At 39.8% G+C, this 11,822-nt stretch overlaps 1 protein-coding gene across 1 annotated transcript; it reads left to right on the top strand.

Annotated features, from left to right (window-relative positions):
- The first annotated feature begins 1,662 nt into the window (after window positions 1-1,662).
- On the top strand, window positions 1,663-2,607 carry LOC142150487 (olfactory receptor 5P81-like). The gene has a single exon (XM_075205684.1). It carries the CDS (start codon window positions 1,663-1,665, stop codon window positions 2,605-2,607), a length of 945 nt encoding a protein of 314 aa, XP_075061785.1.
- The last annotated feature ends 9,215 nt before the right edge of the window (window positions 2,608-11,822 follow it).

Raw genomic sequence — 11,822 nt, 5'->3', positions numbered from 1 at the left:
TGAATAAATAATGTGTGAGAATGATGTACACACTGATGAGAATGTGTGCCAATGTTACATACATGTGCTATATTCTGTTGTGTGCATTGCAAAAATCAAAGACACCCATTGATGATGCAGATGACTCAGCACAACATTTTGACATCTGGTCTGGTTTAATTGACCAAAAAACGTGACACCTCTGCTGTAACTCTACCTGATCCTACTATCAACTATCAACATCCAAAGAATGGTGGAGGAATATTATAATTTTTTTTGAACTGTATAAAGATAACAGTTTTATGAACACAGTAAAAGCACCCTGGATTGGTCTTGGTCTGATAAATGCACGCCTCCCGGAGGAATCACACTCGTTGCTGTGTATTAGCTTTAGAATTACCACAGTTATCCAAAGAACGGGTGTGGCGGTCAAATGAACCATAACTGATTTCATGAGCCATTCTCAGTTTCACTGTTCCAGTTGTGTGCTCTGGGTGACAGCGATCTCCTCGATTTCATCTTACAAATCTTAGTCTGCAGGGGACAGTGACATACCCATTTGTTTTCTCAGGTCTCTTAGCTGTTCTTTAAACTGGACATATTTGTCATCCTGAATCAGGGCCTCCTCTGTATTATTCTTCTGAAGCTCAGTGTATCTCTCATGTGCAAGCTCTCTTAAATCTGGGATCTCATCCAGTGGGACATGTTTTAATGTAAGTACAGTCCCTTCAACTGCATTTATATATTGGTTTAAATCACTGTTCAATGCAGTGTATTCCAACATGACAGATTCCATGCTGTCCACATGTTCCGTGTCACAGTCTGTCTGAAGCAGATCTAATGCCACTCCAGTTGTAATATCCATTCCTGTGTCTACAAAAGTTTAGCAGTTCTTCAGGGATGAGAGGGAGTCATCCACAGAGGAGAAGAAGATTAAAGATGCAGTACGAGCAGACATGGTTCAATAATATAGAGTTCATTGACAGCACTGTTAGGTTTAAGGCAGCTAAGCTATTGGTAGCTTATTTTGTGGGGGCCCAAACAAACCTAGCACAAAAGTGGCACTGTTTGTAGCTGGATTGATTGCTTTGTTAAACTGTACATGTCCTTTTCACTATCTTACATAAGGATATGTGGGAGGGCCCAAGAACAATTCCATCTTGCACTACTTTTATTTTCTGCCACTGCTGTGTGGCAATATTTCCTAGATGTGCTATGAACTGCCGTGTGCTTGTGTTGTTGCTCTGTCGCTTAGCATCCAGCCAGGCTACTGCAGTCTTTGTCCGAAAGTGTATGAAATTAATATTGTGACCTTTGAGGTGGTCACAATTGAATGCAAATGACTGGAAATCAGTGTTATTGAGGTTAAAAATAATGTAGGAACACAAAAAGAGAAAAAGTATTTTATTTTAGCATATTTTAGCTATTTTTCTAAAAAATACAGATCCAAAACCAGAACACACGAGGGCGGTTTTGCTAAAAACAAAAGCAAAACCAAAACATGAAATTATTCCAGATCCAAAACCAAAACCAACACACGGGGGTCAGTGAACATCTCTAATATAAGTAACATATGTTTTGAAATGTACAAACTTTCCAGAGTTACTCAACATAACAAATTGACTAAAACAGTGTTAACATTCTTTCAGGAAAGAAAACGTAGTCAGTGACCTCTTCCTCAGAATGTGTGAGGACAATCAGACTGAAGTCACTGTGTTTTTACTTCTTGGATTTCAAGGTTCATATAAATACAAAATTCTACTCTTCATCGTCTTCCTCTTGTCCTATATTGTGATACTAAATGGAAACCTTGTCCTTATTGTCTTGGTGTCCACAAGTGATCATCTCAAAGTTCCAATGTTCATCTTCCTTAAACATCTAGCAGTAGCTGATGTCCTAATAACCACCACTATTATACCAATGATGTTAGATATCATATTAAGGGATGTAAAAGAAGTATCTGTCACTGGCTGCATCTTCCAGCTGTACCTGTTTTTCATTTTCGAATGTGTACAAAGTTTTCTTATTGCTATAATGTCGTATGATCGATATTTGGCCATTTGCAATCCGATGCGTTATAATTCAATAATGATGCCCCACGTCTGCCTCAAAATGATTGTTGGGTCTTGGTTCTTGGTCTTCATATTAACAAGTGAAACAATTATGATTTGGCAGCTGCACTTTTGTGGTCTCAATTACATTGACCATTACTTCTGTGACTCTGGCCCAATAATAGAATTGTCTTCTTCAGACACTTCCATGTTGTTATTGGTTGATTTTATCATAACTTTTTTAGTGGTCTTTGTCCATTTTTTTTTAATCATCATAACCTACATCATCATTTCCATCACCATACTTAACATTTCATCCAACAGTGGAAGGAAAAAAGCTTTCTCCACATGCAGCTCCCACCTTGCCACTGTATGTGCATATTATGGAACCCTAATCACAATTTACATTGTACCATCTAACGAGAGCACATTCAGCACAAACAAGTTTAGGTCTCTATTATACATTGTGGTGACTCCTATGATGAATCCCATTATCTACAGCCTCAGGAACCATGAGATCAGACAAACTCTTCAAAAAATGATTGTAAATATTCAAATACAATTGAAAACAAAATAAAAAAGACATACAGACAGGAACAAATTAGTGCCCTAGTGCTACAAGTTTACACATTTTTTAGAACAGTTTTAATAATAAATACTTACAACAACATGTTCTAGGGATAGGAAGAGGAATGCCATGTCTTAGTAAACCTTTTCTTGAAGAATTCTTTGTAAATTTCTGCTTTGCTCTGTTAAAATTGCTGTCTCAGTCATTGATAGCGCTGTCATGGGTAATAACATGGAATATTCATTTTCATATAATTTAGACTCTGAATTAATGCGTTATCCAAAAAAAACAATGGGATGACTGTTATCATATTAAAAAAGGAAAGAAGTGGCTACCATGTAAAGATTTATGTGTAAAATGATTGTGTTGTATAAGTGATGGTGGTTTAACAATTGGCTTGAAACATTCAAAATGATTATTATTATTACTATCTGAAGTTATTAAGTTATCAATGCGTTGGATGTAACTGTTAACATTTAAAAAATAATTAGCAACTTAGCAGCTCTTCCGACACACCCATGAGATGGCTCCCCAGTGTCATTTTCTCAAACTTCAATGCAGAATTCACAGCTAAGGAGCCTGAAATATGGTGAAACACACAATGCTTATTGCTGTAAGGTACAAACCGGATGTTGTAGGAATGAGGAGTACAGGGAGATGCAGATACCAAATAACAGGAACACGGCAGATGCAGGTAAACAGGTATAAAGAAATCACAGGAAACGGGTGAACCAGGAGCACAACACAGCAACATGGAACATGGGACAACAATGACCAGCACAGGAAAGAGAGAGAGGCAGGTATAAATAGGGAACACCTAGGTGAAGGAGATAATTGGTGCAGCAAGGTAAACTCCTAAAAGATAGAGAAGCAAAACATAATAGCAACTCATCTGGTGGATCAGAGGTACTGCTGATAATACATTCAGAGAAACACAACAATAATATCCAATCCAGTCCCAAAGGCAGGAGCTGCTAAGATGAAGCAACATCCTGACACAATGCTGCATAGGAAGTGAGGCAGATTCTGACACATTTTTATTTTTATATTGAATGTCATCCAAATCCATCCAGTGGAAGGTCCAGAACAGGCTCCTCGGGTCAAAGTTCTGGCAAACTATCACCAACGCAAGGTCTGATTGGGACCTCAACCCCCTTGTATGTCTTCTGGGATCCAATGTTTCCAGTCTATGAAGTTTTCATCCAATTTCATACAGTGGATGGATTTAGATGAAACATTTTTTGGTTCTAAATATAACGGCTTAACCGCCAAGAGCTGATTCACGATGGGAGCTCCGGACAGAGCTAGTCTAGCATTGCCAATTATGTTTTTTTCATTTTTTAAAAAACCTGGATTTTTACATCAATATGCCAGCGGTGCCAGCCTGGAACTAGGTGAGAAAATAAAAGGGACTAAAGAGGGTGGTTTAGTTGAGTGTTTATTTTGATAAAAGTATTTTGAGAAATGGTGTCTGAGTTTTATTCATATTTTTCTATAGTCATTACAGGTTGCAACACGCCCTAGCAGCTAGAGGTATATTCACACTTGTAGTATTGCAAGTGCCAGCAAGCCCAACCACTTAATGGAGGCTTGGGCATGTTGGGATCTGTAAAGCACCACAGATAAAATTATTATTTTAATTGACCTCATCTGTAGATAGCACTAGCTCTATTCAACACAGGGGAAACCTGCATTTTTTTTGCGGGCCCCATCACATTAGGAAATCCAGCCACCTAGGTCTAGTCATCACTTTGGTAGGGGGACTCTACATTACGGGTTTCCCTGCCATAGTACAAACAGACCAGGCTGACATAGCCTAATTTTGAGTGGACTCCACACTTTTTGTCACCTGATTATGACAATACATGCATTAAATTAGTAGCATTCACATCTAATTAATAGACCTACTTCACCCGTTACCAGCCTTCACCATTAAAGTAATAGCATCCCCCATTAAATAATTTAAACTATTCCTCACCATACCCAGGATTAAATTAAATGCCTCCATATTAAACAAACAGACTCTCACCAGCCCCAGCATTCAATTATGAACATTTCCATTTAATGCAAATGGCTATTTGCCATTTTAGCCCCACAATCAAATTCTTGCTTACAAATTTCCACACATTTAATCAATATATTTTTTATATAATTAATATTTTACTGATTTTTTTTTACATTACTTATGTGTTCATAATATGCATCATATATTTATGCTCTCCAAAGAATCTCCTTCTCTCCACCTCCTGCATCTCCTTCTATTCCCTCCAGATCCCCCCTTCTGACTCCTCACCAGACCCCTCACTCTTTCTCTCCAGACACCCCATACACTCCAGACACCCTCCTCACCAGACCACTCACTCCTTCTCTCCAAATCTCGCCCATTCACTTCAGACACCTTCCTTTCAAGACTCCTCCCCCCTATTCACTCCAGACACACTCCTCACCAGGCCCTGCACTCCTCCTCTCCAGACCCCCCATTCATTCCAGACACCCTCCTCACCAGACCCCTCACTCTTCATCTCCAGACCCCCCATTCACTCCAGACACACTCCTCACCAGACCCCTCAATCCTTCTCGCTAGACCCCCCTATTCACTACAGACATCCTCCTCACCAGACCCCTCAATCCTTCTCTCCAATCGCTCCCATTCACTCCAGACACCCTCCTCTCCAGCCCTCCCTCCTGTTATCTCCAGACTCCTCACCCCATTCTCTTCAGCCCCTTCTTCTCACGAAACAATGCAGTATTATACTTACCTTAGCTTCTCTTCTTCTTTCTGTTATCCTTTTCCTGTGTCCTTCTTCCTTCTGTGCCAGCTCCTAGACGCCTGTGTTCTGACAGCGTCCTGATGTCATTATTTGTGCGTCAGGACCTTTCACCCTCACTAGGCCTTGCGCCCTGGGCTGTCGCACAGCTCGCACCACCCTAGTTACGGCTCTGGCATAACATAACACTACACATGACTTCCATCTCCATTCAGTTCAATGTCAATCAACCCTCAGATACAGCTGAAAATGCATAATAATAAGTGAGCAATGGTAGACAATAAATGGAAGTGTTGTTCTACATTGATCTATAGGTGCTGGCTTATGTATGCCTCTAGTGCAATGTTGTATCATATGCAAAATAAAACACTACATTTAGGCAGGTGATATAAAGCTTGTTTCTGTCATTTAATTATTAAGAACAGTAGGTATGGAAAAATGTGTCATACACCTAACATAACCTTATAGACATGTAGATACAACTATAATATTGTAGTACATTGCAAAGGCAGTCCTAGATTTTTTTAGGTGCAGGATTTTTCAGTATGCCTATGCGCAGTTTAAAATGCAATCAGAGCAGGCGGACAAGGATTCTCTATCTGCTATAGGCACAAGTGCATAGTATGCGGCTGCCGACCCATGCAGTCGCGCCCCCCCCCCCCCTTCTATCACTAGTACACTGTGCTGTGCATCCGGAGCCAAGATGCATAATTCATATAATATAATTATTATTATTATCCTTTGTTATGCCACAAGAGTTCCGCAGCGCCGTACACAGCACACACAGTAGACTATACAGGGTGACACATACCTGAACAATAAACAAAAAGACCAAAACTTCAGAAACTCCAGGCGGGCTAATGCCATAAAAATGGAGCAGAAGAACAGCAGGGGGTAAATGTATGAATCTCCGGATTCTTCATCTCCGGCGTGTTCAGCCTCTTTAGCGCTTAAATTTAAAGCGGCGCTGCATTGTAAAGGGAAGTTTCCCTTTACAATGCAGCGCCGCTTTAAATTTAAGCACTGAAGAGGCTGAACACGCCGGAGATGAAGAATCCGGAGATTCATACATTTACCCCCAGGTATGAATACAGGAGGGAAATGGGCCCTGCTCAAACGACCTTACATCCTAAGGAGGGTAAACAAAACTCAGGCACAAAGGGAGCCAGTTGAAGTGTGGGGAGAGAACAGGGGGCCGGGGGGAGAGAGGGGAGAATGAGCAGAGGAGATAAGGGGGCTAGGTGGAAGGTTGGTAGGCTTTGAGGAACAGGTGAGTTTTAAGTGCCCGTTTGAAAGAGCATAGATTAGGAGAGAGACGGATGGAGCGAGGCAGGTCGTTCCAGTGAAGAGGGGCGGCACGGGAGAAGTCTTGGATTCTGGAGTGGGAATAAGTGATGAGAGTGGATGAGAGGTGACGGTCATTGGCCGAGCACAGGGAGCGGGCAGGAGTGTGAATGGAGAGGAGGTTAGTAATAATATATAATAATATAATAATTATTGACAGATTGGGATAGTGAGTGCTCATCAAGAAATATTAGGATATTAAGCTTAGCTCAAACTAGACTTAAGTGTGAGATTTACCCCCTTAGGAAACAGATTGTATCCCAAGAAACTCCGCCACACAGATGTGATAAATGATAGATTATTTGATTGGAGAAAAAGACACATAGAGTATGTGCAGTTTTAATTTAGAAATATATTAATTTGCATTACATTGTCCAAGCAACTGTTTGTAACAAGGAGCATAGTGTTCCAGTGTGTGACAGTTTATTGGGATCCTATTGCCATTTTTAATAAGTGGTGGAAGATCAAAGGTGTATGTGGGTGTAAGAACACTGTTTGGGGACAATTCCGAAATATATAACCTGTAGGATAGGTGAGTAAAAGATTGAGTGATGAAATCATGTGTAACCGAATACACTAAACTCTGTCTAAGTCAGGGGCACTGGGGGGGTAAATTTACTAAACTGCGGGTTTGAAAAAATGGATATGTTTCCTTTAGCAACCAATCATATTCTAGCTACCATTCATTTAGTACATGACCCAGAGTGCCTGTTCTGAGCCTTCAACTGGAAGGGTTCCGAAGAAAACTTCACAGACTGGAAACATTGGATCCCAGTAGACATATTAGGAGACTACGGTTTCGGTCGGACCTTCCGTTGGTGTAAACTGGCCCAAAATTTGGACTTTGACCAAATATGTTTAATAGGACCAAAGGGGGGGGATTTTAATCCGCTCCAAGGTAAGGATAAACCTCAGATTAGTATGGTTTATAATTAACATACAATATGAGGGGGTGCTCTCATAACTAGACGAATCTAGAGTTTAGAAGGAATACAGTTGATATTAGATATCAACTGAACAAAGTAGTGTACGAGGCACTCCTATCCATAGGATTTGTAAACATAAAATCAACTTTATTAGTTATTTGTTAAAAAGATTTAGACAAATGACCAAATGTCATAACAATCGGCGAATTAAAAATATAGATGTGAGAAAGATTGAAATACAGTGAAAGAGAATATATAAAATTGACCCGTAGGGAAGGTCAATTGCCCCTATTTATTATCTATTCATATATTTAGCTGGATATAGCTGATTACATAGGGGTTGGTCTAATCTCAAATTGAGTAGTGGTTTTTAGGACCACTATTAATTGGTGTATTCGGTCTCATCAGGGTATAAATTTATAGTATGTTTAGCTATCATTATAGCCATCACAGGGTCATTATACATCCCACATCAGTTAGGATACTGTCATAGATAAATATGAAGCGTTCTCATGTGTTATTATTGTATCCTCTGTGGGGAAAATATTAGGCTAGAGAGAGAGAGAGTATGAGAAGGGTTTATATTTATGCATAATATTAGTCGCTATAGTTAATTCCCACATACAATCCCAACTCTTATTGATAACCCTATATGAAAATGTGATCATAAGTATCTGCGTGATATAATCATATATTGTTGCACATAACCTTTATTCCAGTGAAAGAATCTCTTATAATCTATTTGCAGATTTATAGTGGCATGTAGTGGATAAAGGGTCCTATCACAAAGATATCATATGTGTAATAGTAGCACCCATCAATATGTATATTTTAATATCCAAACCAAAATATGATTAAACCAGTTGTAAACCTTGTTGCACAGAAAAAATATATGTATAGAGGTTTATATATCCATCTGTGTTATTACTAGATATTGGGTTAGAAGCCAGTATGTCTGCATAACAGTATCAGCAAGTGAGAAATCCCTCTATGCAGAGTCTCACAGCCGTGATATCTGCCCTCAAATGGAGCTCTCTGAGCTTCCCACTGGGATCGTCTGAGCAACCCACAGATACATTGTATGTCCCTAAGATAAAGACCCTGAGATAGACTCCTATCAAACGATTTAAATTATCTAGTAATTATTTAGATATTGCCCTTATTTGTGAGACACGACCGCGGTGAAATACCGCTGACCTGTTCCCTACTTCCGGGTCTTGTGACGTCACGCGTCACGTTACCCGACGTACGTTTCGCCAAAGCTTAATCATGGGAAATTAATAGGACAACAGTTTAATAAAAGATATTTGAATGTGACCTCCCTGGACTTTTAGAGACACATCACATGCGTCCACAAAAATATCTACAATGTCATCTTGGCATTGTTGGATTTATTTTAATAAAACAGCTATCTAGGTATCTGCTAGATCAAAAGAGCTGTCTTGGAGACCAAATTGTCGGGCTCTAATAAGCAGGAATGACTAACTGGTATTTTCGCTACTGAGCAAGGAGGTGCGGAGTCTGGCATTTAACAGGAGCCCCCGCAAGGAGGTTTGGACTTGGCTACAAGGGCTACACAGGTTGCGGTCCTCCAAGAAAGTTACCAGTGTGCTGATGGATAGGAGAAGTCAGGACAGTCCGGGTCTAGCCAAATCAGGAGGAGGCAGTAAGAGGGATGATCCAAATAGTGGTCAGACTTGCTGAGGTCACAACAGGCAGACGAGAGTCGCGCAATCCAGCAGAATGATCAGGGGACCAAGGTCACAACAGAAGGCAGACACAGGCACAATCCAGAAGAGTAATCAAGGGAAGCCAGATCAAACCAAGAAAGTAGCAATCAACAAAGAACAATGCTGGAGACAAGAGACCTGATACTCTGGCACCCTAATGATGCCAGAGTACAGTTTAAGTAGAGGAAGTGTGGACCTGATTGGGGGAAAGGAGAGGGCGGTCAGAGACACTGACCCCCGAAACAATGATAGCGTCCCATTACCTAGCAATGGGAGATGCTACTACATATGCGCCAGATGGCGTGAAGAAGGCCGGGGATGCTGCATGCCTGTTGATTAGCAAAAGGATGCCCCCGGCTGGAACTAACAGATGTCCTTCCCCGCTCCATGGGAGCACTGCGTGGAGGTCTCCTGAAGCAGATAAAATCATTCAAATTTTCATCTAGAGATAATGTTGGGAGTCTATTGTAATATGAATACTATCTAGTGTAGAAAGGTAATTTTTATACTATTAACCCAGAAACTGTAACATCAAGGTCTCAACACTTTTTAGTGTTTTTTTTTTCTTGTATGGGAATTGTATTGGAGTTTGTCGAAAGGGTGTTGGGTCAATAGGGAGTATAAAATATGTATCCCAGATAATCTTAGGACCTCAGTTTAAGAAAAATATCTGAATAATGTATAGGGCAGCATCCCTATATGAGACATACAGATCATTAATAAATAATAAATATTATCTGCATACATTACCAATATTTCAACTGTCTATACTGTCCAAGAAATGTCTATATTATTCCTAATGTTATATGCTAATAGCTTGACCACTGTGACAGCTGCATAGGTGGCAGAATACATCCCTGCCTGGTGCCTCTATACTATGTAAAGGGGGAAGAAGGAAGCCACCTGGAAAGTATTCAACAGCCATAAGACAATGATATAGAATCTTAGTTTCAAGAACTCAGAACCAATGCCTATTTTAACCAGGATTTGCCTTGAATAGTTTTATTATATTTTTATTGAAGCAAAAAGCTAATAGACTGTCCAAAATGTATTTTTCTAGCTACACTGCAAATGAATGAGGTAGTATCTACTGGAGGAGTGTACGTGTACGTGAAAAACAGTCATATCTCTAAAAGTCATGGTGGACTTGCCTTTCCACACCCTTACTGTACTGATCTTATGCTTACCAGTTCATGAAAACCTGTCTGATATTACTGAGATTACTGAGATTGACTCAATGGAGAGAGTCACTTAGGTGGCAACCTAACACTGCAACGCTACAGTCTAACACATTAGTCCTTCAGGGTTCATTGGAACTATGCCAGAGCAGCTGTGTGCCTAGTGGTGCTGCTGCTCGTCACGTCCCTCTCCCAGAATCCTACTGGATCACCAAGTAAGCAGTTCTTTATTAAATATACATTTTTAACATATTTTACATTTTTTCCTTATATTTTTTAAGTATTTCCCCCATTGTTGTGGGGAATGATGACCCATACAAATTTATTATTACATTTAATTGCTTGTACATGAATTGTATTGATTCTTGTGACAATTAAAAAAACCTTTATATACATTTGAAATTTCTTGGCCAGATATACCTCTATCATATAGCAACTAGGGATGTGCACCGGCAACTTTTGGTGTCTCGTGTTTTGTGTTTTGGATTCGGATTTTCTTGATGTTTTGGGTTCGGATTTGTTTCGCAAAACACCTGCCGAAAGGTTTTGGTTCGGATTTAAGGTTTTGGATTCTGATTTTTTTTGAAAAAAGCATAAAAAGTTAAAAAAGTTTTTGGGCTTATTTTCACTCCTACGCTATTATTGACCTCAATAACATTCAATAACAATCATTTCCATTAATTTACAGTGTATTCTGAACACCTCACAATATTGTTATTACTCCAAAACGTTGCAACGAGGTATCTTTCTGGACTGCGTAGTGGAGTGGTCCCCACAATATAATAAGAAAACCATCAACTGGTCTTAATCGCACCAAAAAATGTACCTGGACTAAGTAGAGGAGTGGTCACCACAATATAATTTAAAAACCCTGAACTTGTATGAATCGCACCAAAAAATGTACCTGGACTGCGTAGAGGAGTGGTCACCACAATATAATAAGAAAACCATCAACTGGTATGAATCACACCAAAAAATGTACCTGGACTGCGTAGAGGAGTGGTCACCACAATATAATTTAAAAACCCTGAACTTGTATGATTTGCACCATTAAATGTATCTGAACTGCGTAGAGGAGTGGTCACCACAATATAATAAGAAAACCATCAACTGGTATGAATCGCACCAGAAAATGTACCTGGACTGCGTAGAGGAGTGGTCACCACAATATAATTTAAAAACCCTGAACTTGTATGATTCGCACCAATAAATGTATGTGGACTTCGTAGAGGAGTGGTCACCACAATATAATAAGAAAACCATCAACTGGTATGAATC

Source organism: Mixophyes fleayi, chromosome 4, assembly GCF_038048845.1.
Source record: "Mixophyes fleayi isolate aMixFle1 chromosome 4, aMixFle1.hap1, whole genome shotgun sequence".
NCBI lineage: Eukaryota > Metazoa > Chordata > Amphibia > Anura > Limnodynastidae > Mixophyes > Mixophyes fleayi.
Note: the sequence above shows the minus strand (reverse complement) of the source record. Positions and strands in the feature narration are given on the sequence as shown.

Coding starts and splice junctions, on each gene's coding strand:
- LOC142150487 (XM_075205684.1), top strand. CDS start 1,663: ATGTGTGAGGACAATCAGACTGAAGTCACTGTGTTTTTACTTCTTGGA.